The sequence below is a fragment of the Eriocheir sinensis genome, chromosome 5 (assembly GCF_024679095.1).
Source record: "Eriocheir sinensis breed Jianghai 21 chromosome 5, ASM2467909v1, whole genome shotgun sequence".
In the NCBI taxonomy this organism is placed as follows: Eukaryota; Metazoa; Arthropoda; class Malacostraca; order Decapoda; family Varunidae; genus Eriocheir; species Eriocheir sinensis.
The window spans coordinates 18,942,119-18,959,886 of NC_066513.1; the positions used below are offsets into that span (position 1 = coordinate 18,942,119).

General features: G+C 40.8%; 1 protein-coding gene and 1 long non-coding RNA gene across 9 annotated transcripts in view; one reads left to right on the forward strand and one right to left on the reverse strand.

Annotated features, from left to right (window-relative positions):
• LOC126984798 (uncharacterized) overlaps positions 1 to 15,629 on the forward strand; it is a 30,198-nt gene extending 14,569 nt beyond the window's left edge. For all 3 annotated transcript variants that reach the window (XR_007737815.1, XR_007737813.1, XR_007737814.1), the window contains 3 exons: positions 5,649 to 5,789; positions 13,874 to 14,145; positions 15,100 to 15,629. This is a non-coding gene — a long non-coding RNA (uncharacterized LOC126984798). The remainder of the gene's footprint in view (positions 1 to 5,648; positions 5,790 to 13,873; positions 14,146 to 15,099) is intronic.
• LOC126984786 (unconventional myosin-XV-like) overlaps positions 11,413 to 17,768 on the reverse strand; it is a 102,267-nt gene continuing 95,911 nt past the window's right edge. For all 6 annotated transcript variants that reach the window (XM_050838902.1, XM_050838901.1, XM_050838899.1 and 3 more), the window contains 8 exons: positions 17,255 to 17,425; positions 16,448 to 16,661; positions 16,130 to 16,311; positions 15,654 to 15,815; positions 15,145 to 15,300; positions 13,935 to 14,139; positions 13,355 to 13,488; positions 11,413 to 13,128 (listed from right to left, as the gene is read on the reverse strand). In XM_050838902.1, the coding sequence (XP_050694859.1) occupies positions 12,892 to 13,128; positions 13,355 to 13,488; positions 13,935 to 14,139; positions 15,145 to 15,300; positions 15,654 to 15,815; positions 16,130 to 16,311; positions 16,448 to 16,661; positions 17,255 to 17,425 (1,461 nt within the window). In that variant the 3' untranslated portion in view covers positions 11,413 to 12,891. The remainder of the gene's footprint in view (positions 13,129 to 13,354; positions 13,489 to 13,934; positions 14,140 to 15,144; positions 15,301 to 15,653; positions 15,816 to 16,129; positions 16,312 to 16,447; positions 16,662 to 17,254; positions 17,426 to 17,768) is intronic.

Consider the following 17,768-nt stretch of genomic DNA (forward strand, 5'->3'; position numbering starts at 1 on the left):
TTTGTTCTATTATTTTTTTTATATATAGTGTGAGAAATTCCTTTTACTCTCTTGGCATTTTTCATCTTTTCCATATTAGGTTTACGATTTCTTATCAGTGGAGATACAGGTACTTGGGTCCCGGGCGTTATCGGTCAGTGGAGGAAGCTCCGAGTCCATTGCTCTCTCTCTCTCTCTCTCTCTCTCTCTCTCTCTCTCTCTCTCTCTCTCTCAAAATGCGCGGCGTTAAACTCAAAAGCGTTCAATGCGTTAAGGACTTGGGGGTCAAAATCGCGTCAAACCTCAAATTCTCACAGCAATGCATCGATGCAGCAAATAAAGCAAACAGAATGTTGGGCTTCATTAAAAGAAACTTTTTATTCAAGAATAAAGATGTAATACTTCCACTCTACAATAGTTTAGTCAGACCCCACTTGGAATATGCGGTACAGTTTTGGTCTCCCCACCATGCAAAGGACATTGCTAAATTAGAAGGTGTTCAGCGTCGGGCAACAAAAACGATCCCTTCCTTGTGCAACAAATCTTACGAAGAAAGGCTTTCCATCCTTAAGGGCCCATAGTAGATTTTTTTAGCGATTTTGGAGCAAATGTGGTGTTTTTAGGTTTTAAATTCAAGTAATTCACCAACACTTTGGCAATACCTTGGCAGAGTGTTATGGGTCTGAGAGCAATTTAAAGGCCTCTGCACGGCATTTAAAGCAACCCATATGCTCAGCGCATGATAAAAGGTCCACGGTGGCGTATGAGAAACTTCCATTTCTCTTCGATTTTTTCTAGAATTTTAAAGAATTTTTTTTTTTTTTTTTTTTTTTTTGTTTTTACTGGAGAGTATGGCAATAACCTTGAAGCGGCTGCCTGCACACTGTGAGTCACGGCCGGGCACATGCTCGTCACTCGTCACCAGTAGCCCTCGGGCTTTTCACAAAGGAGGGTGTTTCGCACTCTGTGGTCCTTTATCATCCCTCACTTTTTCAATACTGCCGCCATATTCACAATCCTCACTTCTTCTGAAGATGGGGTGAGTATAAAAGGGAGTGCAGAAAAAGCGATTGAACCTTCTGAAGGCAAGAGATCGTAAGAGGAATCATGAAATTTTTTAGGCATCACGTTCACCGTCCCAGGCTACAACTGCTAATGAGATATGACATCATGTCTTCATTTTACCACTGCTCCTCTATAGTTGCTTCTACCAAAAACCTGTCTAAGGGCAATATTCCACCTAGCCATTCCACTATGAAAATCAAGTTCTGATTGGATCCGAAGGGCTGAGACTAGTAGATGTCTACAAAAGGCTAACAACTGATGATATAATGATGCGTTGTCTCAGAGGGAAGACACAAAATCCCAATGAGTCACTGCACCACAGAATATGGCGCTGCTGCCAAATGCATAAAAATGCCACCAAGGGAATGTTGGACTTTGCTACTGCACAGGATGTGTCCAACCTCAATAATGGATACTTGTCCAGCGACCTGTGCAGTAGTTCGGGAGTGCCCTTCACTGAGAAGAACTACAAATACCTCATGAAGGAAAACTGCAAAATGGACAAGCCAATCAAGAGGAAGGTAAGAAGAAAACAGCTACAAAAGGACCTGGAGGCATATTCATCTCTGGGACGCATTAGCCGGGCAGCGACACTCCCACAACTTCAAGCCTCGTTTTCTCGAAACATAGGTTCGCGCTTCCCCGTCAGGGTAACTTTCTTATTTATCAACCGATTTCTCTGATTTTTTTTTTTTTTTTGTGCGTTTTTATGAATGGATTTTCTACAAATATTATTACTTACTTTTTTCAGATATTAATAAAAAAAATTGAAAATTCTATTATTCATTATGTTGGGAATGTAACTTTTCACTAATCAGTTTTAGAGGTATATCATTATTTTTGGGGAAAAGTAGGTAATAAGCAGTGAAGACTAACTCTTCTAGTATACACAAAACTTAAGTGTGAATGATTTCGACTCATACTTAGTAAGGAACACATCAATATGTAAAGTACTGTATTTTTCATGATTTTTATTTTTCTTATTTATTCTTTCATAGCTATTAGCATGAAACTTCGCCTCATGAAGTATCTTATGGTAACATACTTTGAGTAAAATTCACAAAAGGCTACGATGATTTGTAATCAACACCTTCCAAAAATCTACTATGGGCCCTTAACATGTTCTCTCTTGAGAAACGTCGCCTCCGAGGAAAACTGATCGAATGTTTTAAAATACTTAATGGTTTCACGAATGTAGACAGATCAACATTGTTTATGATCGATGACACTTTGCGTACGAGGAACAATGGCGTAAAACTCAAATGTAGACAAGTAAATTCAGACTGCACCAAATTTTTCTTCACTAACGTTGTAGTGCGAGAATGGAATAAGCTCCCACCGTCAGTGGTCCAGTGTAACACGATTGACTCTTTCAAAAACAAGCTCGACCGTCACTTCCTTCAACTTAATATCAACTGGAGTTGAAATGCATCGTTTTGGAGCCATCTGATTAATGTAGAATCACTTAGGTTTCTCTCTCTCTCTCTCTCTCTCTCTCTCTCTCTCTCTCTCTCTCTCTCTCTCTCTCTCTCTCTCTCTCTCTCTCTCTCTCTCTCTCTCTCTCTCTCTCTCTCTCTCTCTCTCTCTCTCTCTCTCTCTCTCTCTCTCTCTCTCTCTCTCTCTCTCTCTCTCTCTCTCTCTCTCTCTCTCTCTCTCTCTCTCTCTCTCTCCAGCTAAAAAAACTGGACGCAAATACAGACACACGAAAAAAAAAATGAAGAAAAAAAAATCCTATAGATGCGTCCGTAGTGGCGTGAAGGCTTTGTGCGGATGAGCGACATGACGGCAGCAATGAAAGACTTTGAATGCCGATCTCTCCTTTCTTTCTTCCTGTACACAATAACTTTTTCGGTAGCCTGGAGGAAGAAAGTCATTAGAAGCAGGAAAAAGATGGGAAGGAAGGTGAGAAACGATTATGCTTGTGTCCACTTTTCCTTATTTCCCTATCGTTCAAGATTATCACTTAACTTGTTTATATTTAGCTTATTCTGAGAGAAAGGAAGGGGGAAGGGGAGATATCATAAGTGTGTAAACTAGGAAGCGGCAGGAAATACTCCGGGGAAAGGGATGAAAAGGGATAGGTTTATTAAGGAATAGAGAGGGAATAGAGAATGGAACGAAGGGAATGCGGCAATGGTTTGAATAGGACATAAAAATTTTCCTCGTGGGTAGAGATTAGAGAAAGAGGTCGGATTAGATAGCGGAGGGGTTGTGAGGGAGTGATTTTTAGGACAGGGAAAGAGTGGGTGAAGGACACAGGGAAGGGGGAGGGAGAGGTCATAATTTATTCCCAGAGGCCCGTCCTACCTCTCCTGTGGGCGTCCTCTTCCTCCTGCGGCCCGCGTCCTTCTACCCACTTGTCACTTTTATTCAGATTTCCTGCCATGTTGTAATGAGTTGGTGTCCCTTTTACGCTTTATGTGAGGGCGTTGTACATTTGCCCCCATAGTTCAACGGCATTGCAGGGGAAAAGGATGATTTGAATATTGCGTTCCCTTCGATGCCTTACCTAACATATGACAAAATTGATATAAAACTATGCTCTCAATGACTCAAAGCCCAGTTTATGATCGATATGCAAGCCAAGAGAAAGCCACAGTCCCGCTTTGTAGTGTAAAATTGTGGACAATTACCCAGCAAACAATATCACGTAGCAGTAACGTTGTCAAAACGTTACGAATAGGTTCCTGATACGTTGTGTGGGACTTTGTGAAAACGTTGTGGAAACAGAACTTTGTCCACTCCCAGAAAGGTTGTCACAACGTTGTGAAACAACGTACCTATGTCCTTTTGAGGACCTTCTTGCTACCTTATTGCAACGTCCTTGCTACCTTTGCAGGACATGCTCTTCACTTTTTAGGGCCCTATTCTCACCTGTCTAGAGTATTCCAAACACCAGATTAGGAAACTTAACATGTATTTACTGAATATTTCTTAACAATTTCACTAGGATATATTTAAATCTTCTAAATATGTATGTTTCTAATGAGCCTTAAAACTAGATAAATGTAATATACACTGATAATGAAGTCTGTCACATAAGCTTTTACACCGACATTGAATTATTAGGAAAGAATAAAATGCACAGTTTTTGTTTAAAGTAGGCTACATATACAAAGGGTATATATTGTACAGTAGCCACAAACATTATGATAAATCTTACTAACTGAAAGAAAAAGAAAAGCCAATTCCCTTGTACAGAGATCCATTGCATGAAGGGATAAGTTTCTTGCTTTTAATTAGTGGATGGCGTAACAGTAGGCACCTGCAACAAAAGGTCAAGACTATTAATTTCAAATATAAAAAGGTTAATTGAAATGTAAAATTAAATTTTATTAGCATTTATCCATGAAAATCAAATCACTTATGATAATTATGTATATAATTTTATATAATTATTACAATTATATAATCATGCAAATTGGTTAGTACCTAAATAACATAAAAAATATATATTAATGATAGGTTCTCTCTCTCTCTCTCTCTCTCTCTCTCTTACATAATTATGGTGGTGATCCAGATCTCTTTAATACTCACCGTGCTGAGTTTCTTCGGGGATGGTGACCCGCACACTCCATTTGCCAGGCCACGACGACTGACTGTTTTGAGTTTTGACTTAGGAGTTTTTAGTGTGGCGGCGGCTGGCGGGGTCGCTGTTTCACGCGCGGAAACATTCAAATTTTGAAGGGTACGAGATTTATCACAAATTACCCCTCTCATTAATATTTGTGAGAGAAAAATATATTATATCTCTGAATACTGTTAATCATGTACACCACTTTTGATGTGCAAGTGAGTTAATGCATTTAATAAATTTGTCAACGTACGTGTCTGAATGGATACATAAATCATACTGTTATTCACATTATGAGTCCACTGAATCGATGGTTTATAATAGCGACATACTGTGTTTTCATAATTTGTTTGAAATTGTTTTCTCTATTGGATCAAGCAGCAACCTGGAAACGACGTTGTGTTAATTAAACGACAGAGTTTGGTCAGAAAATCACCAATCAGGAAATCACCAAGAACAGTTTGGTCAGAAAATCACAACGTAATTATTACGTACTGATGACGTAACTTTTAGACGGACGAAGATACAATCTAAACACAACGTTGTGTAAAGGTTCCTGTTTGCTGGCCCATGCTGGGTCGAGAGAAAGGCAGGGTAGCATTTGTTTCAGTTATGCCTTTATTACCATAGAAAACGTTGAAGGATATTGTGTAGGCACTTTGTAAATCACCAAGTAATAATTATGTCTTATTTTCAATAGGAAGTAAATGCAGATCATGCCAGATATAGGTCAGCATAACACTGTATTTGAACATTATCTGCCACGAGGGGGCGCCGCGACAGGTTGGCTCGTCCCGTCTCGTCGGCGGGACTGATAGGAAATTTGCAGAATAACAAGAGGGAAGGGAACACAATGAATAAGTACGATATAAAATAAAAATGTACTTATTTGAGCCGCAGTAATGACGAGTTTATCTTAGATTTCTTCAAGCAACTGTACTTATTTGAGCCGCAGTAATGACAAGTTTATCTTATATTTCTTCAAGCAACTGTACTTATTTGAGCCGCAGCAATGACAAGTTTATCTTAGATTTCAAGCAACTGAAAGAAACCGTCCCTGAGCCAGACTGTCCAAAAGGGTCGAACCAGCTGAGCATGGCGACGACGTGCTTCCTGCTCCTCCTCCTCCTCTCGGCGGCCAAGACGTCATCACACCGTAGCCTCCTGATAGGTGAGTAATGCCGTGGGAGTTCTGGTATGTTCGGTTGACTAGCTTGCCTGGGGTTGATTATTTTTTTGGTATGTACGGTAGACTGGCTTGCCTGGGGTTGATTATTTTTTATTTCTGTATCGAGCCTCAAGAGACTTAGTGACCATAACATGGTACTCATTGACCCAAACATTAGACCAACAACACAAAAACAACTACCCAGGAACATTTATTTATACAACAGAGCCGATATGGGTGCCATAACTCAAGACAACTGATTTTAAAGACTATTTCCTCGACACAGACCCAATGGCCAATTCTGTTGAGGCAAATTGGACCAGACAACGAGACTTTATACATGACACAATGGAGAAACACATACCCAAGAAAACTATCACTCAAAACCGGTCACTATACAGAAACAAGGTAAAGGCATACAACACAGCAAAACGTTACGACACAGAACACTGGGAACACTACAAAAACATACAGAAAACACTACAAAATGAAAGTAAACAAGCAGAAACTAAATACACATCCACTTTTCTCACAAACAACACACAAAACCACAAGAAATTCTGCAGCTTCTTCAAAGTACGCAGACAAGACTCGACTGGAATTACTCCACTACTATACAACGGTTCCTTGGCCACACACCCACAAGATAAAGCTGACACACTTAAAAAACAATTCCAATCTGTTTTTACACAAGAACATGCAAACTTGCCAGACATACCAACATCACCACACCCCAAAAATTCCTCCCCTCTATTTAAACACCCAAGGAATTGAGAAATTATTATCTGAGGTTGACACTGACAAAGCGACTGGACCAGACAATATACCCTGCAGGATACTAAAAGCTAATGCTTGCATTCTTGCACCTATCCTGCAGGTTATATTCTCAGACATTACAAACCGGAGAACTCCCTCTTGACTGACTTTTAGCAAATGTGACACCAATTTTTAAATCCGGAGACAGAACCTTCCCTGCAAATTATGGACCTATTTCGCTAACCTCAGGTCCCTGCAAAATTTTTTAACATATAATTCATAGACACATAATGGACCACTTCGAAAGGCAAAGCATACTGACTGACAGTCAGCACGGCTTTCGGCCCAAACGTTCATGCGAAATTCAATTACTTGTGACCACACATGACACTTTGCAGTCCCTTAACAACCCAAAAATTAGACAAGTTGACGCCATAATACTCGACTTTGCCAAAGCCTTCGACAAAGTTCCCCATCCAAAGACTGTTAGCTAAATTAGAATATTATGGCATAAGGGGAGAACTTTCTAATTGTATTACCACATTTTTGACTACCCCTAAGCAAAAAGTTGTTCTTGATGGTAGTCAATCCTCATCTATTCCTGTAACTTCTGGGGTACCTCAAGGCACCGTCTTGGGCCCCCTTCATTTCCTTTCTTGCATTAATGATCTCCCACTATCACTTACCTCTACTACTAGATTTTTTGCAGATGACAGCTTAGTTTATCGACCCATTTTAGATAGAGATGACTTTCTTCAATACAGGACAATTTAGCTGCACGTGAGTGAAGTAGGAGTGAAGGTATAAAAGGTTGAAATGAGGTATGTTTTTGCCTGAATATGCCCGCGTGGGAGGACAGGCACGGCAAAATAAGTCCCCGCTTTTACGGTTAAAAGACCTGCCATAAATACCCAACAGGAATTCCCTAAGTTGTATTCAAAGGCTAAGATTTTTTTTCAGAAATATATGTCAATGAAACTTACTGCAAAGTCAGCCCATTCATCCCTCCCATACACCAATGCCGAAACTGTTGGTGTTTTGGCCCCCATGGTTAGCCCTGTAGATTTATTGCATGCAGCTCACTTTGTGCTAAACCTTGCCATGATCGTTTTGCTTGCTTCAGAAATATAGTTGTGCAAACTGTAGTGAAGGATGTAATTTCTTCTGCCCAGGCTGTCCTACCCATCACTGAATCAGTCATTGCTGCTCTGTACTCTGCTTCAAACTTGGCCTGACAAAGACCCATTCTAGGGTTATTTTGCTTGCTTCACCCCTATGCCCCATCTTAAGTCTGAGTCCTTGGTTTGGGGGCTTAGCCCCCATAGCCACAACTGGTCCTACCACCTCCCTTGTGGTGCTTCCCGATATTCTTCTTTCCAGGATCACTCATGGCTCCCTTGTGCTTTGCCCATTCCCCAACCTCTCTTCTGTTTACACAGGGGCTCCTCCTGCTTTGCTACTTCCCTGTTCAGGTTTCTTTCTACCTCTCCTGTCTCAGGCTCTTTTATTCATGCTGTTTTCACATCCTGCTGGTTTTCAGTGCAGAATCACCACATTTTTAATAGTAACATTCCTTTCTCTGATACATTGTCTCCATTTTCCTTGATCTTATTTTAACTTGCAGCTCTCTTTTCCCTTGTTCTCAATCATCCTTTCATACATCATCATGTCTTTTCCTTTACCATTACCATCTCCTGTGTACTTCAAATTTCAATTCTATTCTCTTCAGCTCACTTGTGCTGACTAATGATAATTTGCTTTTTCATCATTGGACAGAATAACAATACTGGGTTACATTTGTGATGAGAAAGTCTCAAATTGGTGAGAAAATAAAGAGGTAACACAAGTCAGAGTCAAAGCTGTGGTCGTAGATGTTTCTAATGACTTAGTCCATGCTGATTTTTTATGTAATTATCAATCTATTGTAAAAATGAGTAGTTGCACATGATAAAGTTCTTCTGAACATATTGATTTTGTCATATTTTACAAGTAAGTTGGGAAGGTAGGGAGGTTACTAAATACTTTATATACCAGGCTGTAGGCACTGGACGAGTGGCTTTGTTTTATAAGGACAGCAGGATGTACACACATACACACACACACTCATTTTTTTTTATTATTACTCACTTCATTGCCATTTTGCATACTTCATTGTATTCTGTCTTAATTAATGTCTCCAGACCTTCAATTTTATATTTTGATAATTAGATGCAGTTAATTCTGTGTGTGTGTGTGTGTGTGTGTGTTACTGTTTTCCCAGCGCCTACAACTTGCTATAAAATGTAGTTTATCTCCCTTACTTGTCACCTTATCTTCAATCTGATAACACCATCTTTTCAGGAGGATGTTATCACATGCAAATATTTGTTTTAAAATTGTAGATTGATGATATGATATTATACAAAAGTAAGTATGGACTTCAATGTTCATTATCTCACTTATTCGTAGTCGACATGAGTGTTTCTGCACACTTGTAATCCATAATTGACCTGTTTATAATAGGGCTATTAACACCAAAAATTTTATTCCTTGGGCAGAGAGAGGGGTGACCACTATTTTTCAATGCAAGTTTATTCCTTGGGCAGAGAGAGGGGTGACCACTATTTTTCAATGCAAGTTTTCGAAGAGAATTTGACAATGAGTCCTTTAGCAATATAAGTGAATTTAAGATATGTCCATATAATATGATTTGTACGCATTTGGGTATATGAAGCTATTTTTTCATAAGATAAAAACCCTCATTATGTAAATTATTATTCTGCAAGTAAACGTACACAGTATAGCAAAGGACCTGCAATGCTATCTTTTCTCAAGTCTTGAGTTGACAATAATATTGCAGGTCCTTAGCTGTACTGTGCACTTACTTATAGAATAATGATCTAACTATTGAGGGGTATATCTTATAACTTGATAAAGCTTCATTGTGCCCAAGTACGTATGTACAAATCATATTATATGGACATGCCTTTAACTCCTTAACCTGGTAGCAGCGGGGATCATGTTTCTTAATGGTCCCTCTAAGCGAGAAAAATGAGAAAAAAATCATCACTCACACAAACCATTTCATAATATATATCGAACCATTTGTGATCAGTTTATATATCATCTATTTTGGGGGGTTTAAACATGGCACAAATCTGGCCCGTCGCTGCTACACGGTAAAGCCACAAATTTGGCCCGTCGCTGCTACCGGGTTAACAACGACTATGACACTGGCATCATATGATTTTTTCTGACGTGGGGGATGAGCATGATGCCAGTGCCAGAAAACGAGAAGCTCTCTGGAAATTGAACGGCACGCGTAACTATGTGTATATCGATCCTAAGTGACCAGAGCGATTATATTCCCTCAGCCTATCTGTTTTGGCGGTCTTCCTTTAGTTTCTGCTCGTCATGTGCAAGCTGAGCGTAGTCTTGACACCTCCACTGATTTACCTGATGTTCTAGATGAACCAATATTTTGTTCACAGGAGTGTTCAAAAGTGGGAAACGGAAGTTGGATTTTTTTTGGGAATCGTGGGATTCTAGCCAAATGGTCAGTCCAAATCATAATCTGATTTCACAGTTGAGTTATACGGATGATTTTCTACAACTTTTATTCAGTGAGATTCATTCCAGAATGAAAAACTACAAAAAATATTTTTTCAAGTTTCACTGCAACTTTGGCTTTCTGTAGACAGTAAATTTCCAGGTCAAAGATTATAAACTATATTTTTCAGACTCCATCGTGATAAAATGAGCAACTTTTCTTCCATAAATTTTTGTGTACGTTGCACCAGTAAAAACTTGGTATTTTGGGGAATCTTGGAATTCCAGCCAAACAGGCAGTCCAAATCATAACCTGATTTCACAGTTGAGTTATACGGATGATTTTCTACAACATTTATTCAATGAGATTCATTCCAGAATGAAAAACTTTCACTGCAACTTTAGCTCTCTGTAGGCAGTAAATTTCCAAGTCAAAGATTATAAAGTAAATTTTTCAGACTCCATCGTGATAAAATGAGCAACTTCAATAAATTTGTCATTACGTTGCATCAGTAAAAAGTTGAAATTTTTCGGGAATCATGGAATTCCAGCCAAACAATCAGTCCAAATCATAATCTGATTTCACAGTTGAGTTATACGGATGATTTTCTACAAATTAAATAAGATTCATTCCAGAATGGAAAAAAATACAAAAATTTACCAAAATTTTTTTTTGTTTCACAACTTTGGCTCTGTAGGCTGTAAATTTCCTCGTCAAAGATTATAAACTATATTTTTCAGACTCCATTGTGACAAAATGAGCAACTTTCCTTCAATATCTTTTTCTGTACGCCGCACCAGAAATGAATTTTTCGGGAATCATGGAATTCCAGCCAAATGCGACGACCTAGAAAGAAACAGATTTCACAGCAGGGTGCGCCAGAAAATTTTCCAATAAACATCTTTGATGGACTTTCTCAGTTTCGAAGAGTATTTTTCAATGACTTTTGCGGCTCTGAGGGGTTAATGTTATCTTGTAATGCTACTGCAATCAATGTCATTTTCTCTTTTAATTGGGGTTGAAAAATAGCTAAGTCGCCCTGTGCTGTAGAGGCTAAAACGACTTGCTACGAATCCACGAGCTTGGGTTCGAATCCCAGTGCGGAGCAATCGGTGCACAGCTCACCCAGCTGTTTATCCCCCCTTTCAGGTCGGTAAATTGTGGTGGCCAGGGTGTCACACTTGTTGCATATCTCGTGGTAATATTTCTTTTACTCAACAGGCTCAAGGGCCAATGCGCAGAGTTGAGCACAGCGGCCACCCACAGTTATAAGCCCGTGCCACAAATTATATAAAATAAACAAGGATAAGATACTTGAGCAGGGCATATTCACAACATACATACACTTAAACATTTATTATAATCTTGTTACAGCTGTATATATATGTATAAAGTTAGTGAGATATAAAACACTTTAACAATCATGTACATCACATCACAAACTTGAGCAGTGCTTTAAGAGGTCTGGGCTCCAGCATTGTCCTTGTTACACACCTCAGGCTTCACGGCATCCAGTATTGAACGGGGAAATAGATTACAATTGTCACTAATAGAAATGCATATGTTAGCTACTGCTGACTGGAAGAACAGAAAATATATAAAAATATAAAAATATCTTGGTAGAAGCAAATTTCTGGAATTTCATATATGTAATATTTTAGAATAATAGATCATAATTTTTGCATCATACATGCAGTTTTAAAAAGTCAACAAAGTTGTCAGAAATTGGTGTAGTTTCTGGTCAGCAGCACCTCAGCTGACCAAGTCTGGTCCAGCGACCCAAGACCTGGCGCATCTGTGTTCCCTTATAATACGTAATATGGCATCATGACAGAGCCTTGTTAGAACTTCCCTCTCCACTTCTTGCACACGCGTTCCCCAAACACACACATGCACACCGGCCAGCACTTTGTTATACCATATATACACATTTCTAATGATAATCTCATAGGGAAATGTCTTTTTGTCAGATTCTTTATCATCAGCCTCAACTCAACACACACACACACACACATACATGTACATACAGACAAACTGTTAAAGCATGAGGCAAATGGACGGCATCAAGTCAACAAAACCACTTCCTGCTGTGTCCTGGGCAGCACTGAGGCTCCCAGCTCCCTGCAGTTTGTTTTGCTTAAGGTTTGAGCCACATCTCAACAGCCCACATTGCTTGCTTGGGTCAGGGATGCTCACTTAAATACATTACTTCTGCTGTGAAGTTTTCAGTCTCTAAAATAACTTTCTTGAATAGTCCTGATGCAACACCTGCAGAACCACACAAGTGAGTCACACCGACACAGATATACTGATAATACTGAGTATCATAAGTCATACAACCATATTATTGTAAACTTCATGTAAATTGAGTGTTAGTGAAATGTATCAGTATTAATTTTTCAGAACACTTCTGTACAATAGCTTGAGGCCCCAAAGTCCTTCCAGCTCCCTTTCCAATACCAGCCACATTCTCATGCCTCAACATACTCAGGAAGACTCTACATCAAACCCTGTGGCTTTTTACACTCCCATTTCAATGTCTACTGCCACTCTCACCTTAGCACACACAAGGACAATCAAAACATCAAATAGAGCACAAAAACATGACATACAGTAATGGCTTTCCAATGTCCTTTTCAATTTCGACCATCCTTCTCACACCGACACACCTAAAGAGAAACAACAATCTACGACACATTATTCCCCTCGTCTGGAGAGTGGCAGGCAGAGTGCCACATCAACACCAACCACCATTCTCAAACATCGGCACACTCAGGGAGAATCAGTAACATCTAAGGCATCTAGGGAGCATAGTTTCTTTCATCTGGAGAGCGTGACGTCCCTCGGGTGGTCTCCACGGGCGTGGCCTGTTACCCGCTGCTCGATGGTGATGTACTGACGGATGAGGCGGGATATCTCGTGTGCCTGGTCAGTCTGGATGCGGGTGATTCGTTGCTGCATCAGGTTGCCACACTTCATGTCAAGGAAGAGTTCGTCCTCACTCTTCACCTTGCGAGTGCTCATCACCTCCGCCAGAGTGTACCTTGTTATCGTCTCCTGTGAAGGGGCGACAGTGTTAGGACAAGTGGACACAATAAAAGATAGATATATGAATAAATGATAAGGGTTTACTTTAAGGTTACATTGGTAACAGATTGTAGATATTGGTTGTTTGAAAGATTGGGATTTAACTCATTTATAGATCAGTCTAAAGGTATTTAGCTAAGGAGGTCATATTAGTAGTGTAACACAGGTTTTATCGTTGACAAGAGGTCAGACTCACGTGGGTCACAAGGTCGAGGAAGTGGACACCGTTCTTGTTGAGGGCGAGGATGTAGTCTGTGCGCTCCTTCGGCTCCATCACTCTCTTCACTGCAAAGAACGAGGACCCAAAGAGCGGCCAGGACTGCAGGATCTCTGTTCAGGGAGGGAATAATATGGATATTTAGTCTTGTTTACTTACGAGAAGGCTGATCATACACTTTGGCAAATCAACAAGAAAGTTTATCTGAGAGGAAAGAATTATATCCCATGAAAACATTCTAGGGGGGTGTGCAGGCTTGAAGTTCACTTGTATTTTTTAACCCAGTAGCTGTGACAATCATGTTTCTTATTGGCGTGTTTATGTCATGGTAATAATTTGGCCTGTCGTTGGTACGCGTTAAAGCCACATATTTGGCCCGTCACTGCTACTGGGTTATCATAACTAAAAGGATACACGAATCGGTATATGTAGATATGTATGGTTATATCTTGAGCTGAATCCTAATGTGGCATGATTAACATACAAGGATTTTTTCAGTTTGTTGCTAGTCTCTGGTTTGAAGGAGAGTGAGGCATCAACAAGAGAGGTTATCACTCACCCAGGACCTGTGCCTTGGCCTGGAGGCTGGTAAGGGAGGCCACCTCAGGCCAGGCTGACTGTACCATGTTGACCCACTGTGGTGGCTTGACGTCCCGCACAGTGAGGGCTGGTTTGGGCAGCAGGTACTTCACTTCCTTCATGGTGGGCACCTCCTCAAGGTCAGCGGCACGGTGCAGCAGTGCCGCCACCTTGGCTATGTCATACTGCAGGTGGGAATGGATCAATTAGTCTAAATGATGCTGGTGCTAGTTCATAAGGTATAGTTAGAGAATAATAATATTGCAGTACTGGGATATGTTAGCATTAATGCCTAGATGATGTAAAAGGAGAAAGTAAATGTCAACAAAAGTAAAGTGATGGTTTGTGAGCAAAGTAGAAGTGAGGTTGTAGATTTTGTATGCCCATATAGAGTGGGAATTAAATGTGAAAAAGAATGCAAAATAATTTTGAATGGTGAAGAAATGGAGGTGGTCAGTGAGTTTAAGTACCTTGGATCAGTTATGTGTATGCATGGTGGTACGGAGGGAGAGATAAGAGAAACGGCATTGCAAGGAAGAATGGTGGTAGGATCTTTGGGACGAATCGTGAACATATGCAAGTGAAACGTAGGCCTGGAAGAGTGCAAGCAGTGGAAATGAGTTATTTGAGGAGTGCTTGTGGTGTGAGTAGAATGGGTGGAATGAGTAATGAAAGTGTGTACGAGTGTTTTGGAATGTGTCACAGGGGTGAAGGGAAGAAGTGTGGTGGTGTGGAAGAAGTGAAGCGACACTTTAAAGTGGTTTGGCCACATGGAGCGAATGGAGGAGAGTAAGATGATCAGAAGGGTGTATGTGAGTGAGATAGAGGGAGGGAATGCTAGAGGACGACCTCCAGTGAAATGGAGGGATAGGGTGCAAGAGTACGTTAGGGAGAGGGGGGAAAGTTCTTTGAGAAACTTTGAGCAGGCAAGGAGGGATGTCTGGATAGAGAAAGATGGAAGCTCTTATGCCGTGGCCATCCCCGGGTGGGAGCTCCTAGGAGCAGGCGTCGATGAAATGATGATGATGATCTAATAATATAACAAAGGTAACAAGAGGTGGCAACAGTCTCCTGAAATCATTGATGATTAACAGCTTAAATTGTTACATTCAAATGGTACATGACAGCTATGTTATGGCTTTCAGCATAGGCCATGAAAGATAGTAGCAGCCCCAAGTGACGTGACTCACAATGACTTCCTGCTGCAGCTGCTCCCCTGGTGTGACGAGCAGAAGGCCTTCTAGGTAGTCTGGGGCAATCTGGTTAAACACGACCTCATAGTAGAGAGGATTGTCCAGACGCAGAGGGTAGTACCAAACACTCCGGCAGAAGATCAAGTAGAACACCTGTTCAAGATGTCAAAAGAAGTGAGGTAGCAGTGGTTGAAAAGCAGATACCAAGAGACTTAACTGATGTGAACATTCTTCTCTATCCTATAAGTTTTAGACTAAATGTTCTGCTGGAAAAAAAAACAAGTGCTAGACATACAGAAAGGAACAAGGGGCACAAAGATAGCTCAGTGGGCTGCTAAACACTCCAGCCTTAGATTTCATACAAGGTCAAGCAAGTGTTGAATCTGTATATCATCTAATCCAAAAGCAACACACATAAATTATGCTGAATCCTCACAAATAAAATGTATAAAATGATTAATAAACAGCACTATCCTCCTTGCCTTGGGATACTTTTCCTCCCTCACCTGCTGGTTCTTGAGGAGCTCTGTAGTGACATCGAGGATGTATTCCTCCCGTGCCAGGGGCATGGTGAAGGTGTCGCCCTCCACAATGCAGTAGAGACTGTACTCCTCCTGCTCCTGAGTTGACCGCACACTGATCAGGTTGCACATCTCCTCAATGATGTCCTGGGGAGTATTACATATATAACATACACTCTGAGATACACTCTCATTGTCACTTGATCTACAAACATATATTTTGCCTTAAAACTTTACTAAAACTAAGTAGTATTTGCTAAAATCACAAAATGTGAACTACATATAAGAATACTACGACATTATTAAGCATGCATGCATGTTTCCTCCTCCTTCCATGATTATTTTGCTATATTTTAGAAAAAGTAGGTACTTTTATATTTTTCTTCACTGACTGCCTCCCACTATTGTATAAAAAATACCACACCTAGGGCAAACAGTTCACACAAAACTTTCTGCCTCACCTGGACCACTGAGGTGCTCTTGGTGTTGATGACACGCTCGGTGCCTCCCGGCAGGCGGTAAATCTGTCGCTTGGAGTTGCGTCCAGCAGTGATGGCCGTGATCTCCTCGATGCTTGGAACATTCTTGCGGCCGCCATAGTTGAAAGTTTTGCGGAGGTTCTGCAGACACACCATCGCTGTCCCTGGAGAGAGTTGCCTTGGTTATTAGGGAATACAGTGGGTGGTTGTGTGTGTTTGTCATTCACCCACACTGATCACTTGCTGGATTGGTGATTGGCAGCCAGCAATGTGTGTATGAGTGTGTGTGTTCAGGCTCACCGTGATAGGCTCTCCTCTTGTCATAAGCCGCTGTCTCAAGGTACTTGAAGAGGTATGGCTTGAGGGTGTCGGAGCAGGTGAAGTAGGCGGCAAGGATGGAGAAGAGGCGCCACCCTCGCTGGCAGGAGTCAGGGATGGAGGACTTGTTGTTTGTGGTCTGCTTCATGATCTGGCAGTACACCTCATCCCTCAACACAGGATTCTTGTGGCAATTCTGTTGGAGGGAAACAGGCATGAGTTTTCTTTTTACTGGTGAGAACACACACACACATACACACACGATCAACCATGCAAGAAATGTAATCTTTTAAAACACAGTTCTTTCATTTCCAAAATCACCAATGTTTACAGTGAATAGAAACTGAACCCGAAATCATTCACCCATAATTTACCCAAAAGTTCCCAGAGTAAATGTACAATTCGAATATTGGAAAGCTGATACTTTAAGTTTACAGTTATCCACAAAGTCGAGACACCTAATACATGATAGAATGGATAGGAAATGGATGCTTCTCTTCTCTTCTGCTTCTCTTACACTGTTAAACTCTGGAACAGCCTTCCTTCGTCTGTATTTCCTCCCGTATCAAGACACCTCTCCACCCAAAATTGCCCTCTCTTTTGGCTATTCTTTAATGTTATCTATTATGGGAGCGGCGAGTAGCGGGCTTTTTTTCACTCTTTGTTGCCCTTGAGCCGTCTCCTTTGTTGTAAAAAAAAAAAAAGTATGATTTGAGTATACTTCAGATTTTTATACTACTTCATGTTCTTGGCTGGGATATTTTCCTTGGCCGGCTGGGCGTGGCTTACCATGAGTATCGTGTAGACGCAGTGCACCTCGGTCTGCTGGGGCGCCATCGGGTAGTCGCCCATGTAGCGCATCACGGCCAGGAAGCTCTCCACGGCCACCTGGCTCTGCTCGGCCTCCAGCGGCAGCAGCGAGGCGCTCAAGGGGGACTGCGAGAACTTCACCATCTCAACCTGTGCCAAAGAAAAGGAAAATGAGGCCATCACTATAATTCAATGAGGTTTTTACGAATAACACTGAATTAGAGGGGAAAAAATCATCCTAACATATGCTGCCGGAGATAAAATTACACTTAGGAAGCTTTAAATGGGTATGATAACGATACGTAAAAGAATCAAACCAATCATTCTCCCCGAAGCACTGATGTACGTACGAATGTAATTGTTATACACCATTACAAGGAAAATTACAAGCAAAATATGACAAGAGCTGAGGTAATTTCTTTTATATACTTAGGCTTTAATTAAATGTGTCCGGTGTATGGAATTAGAGAAAAACATCATCTTAATTAAGAAA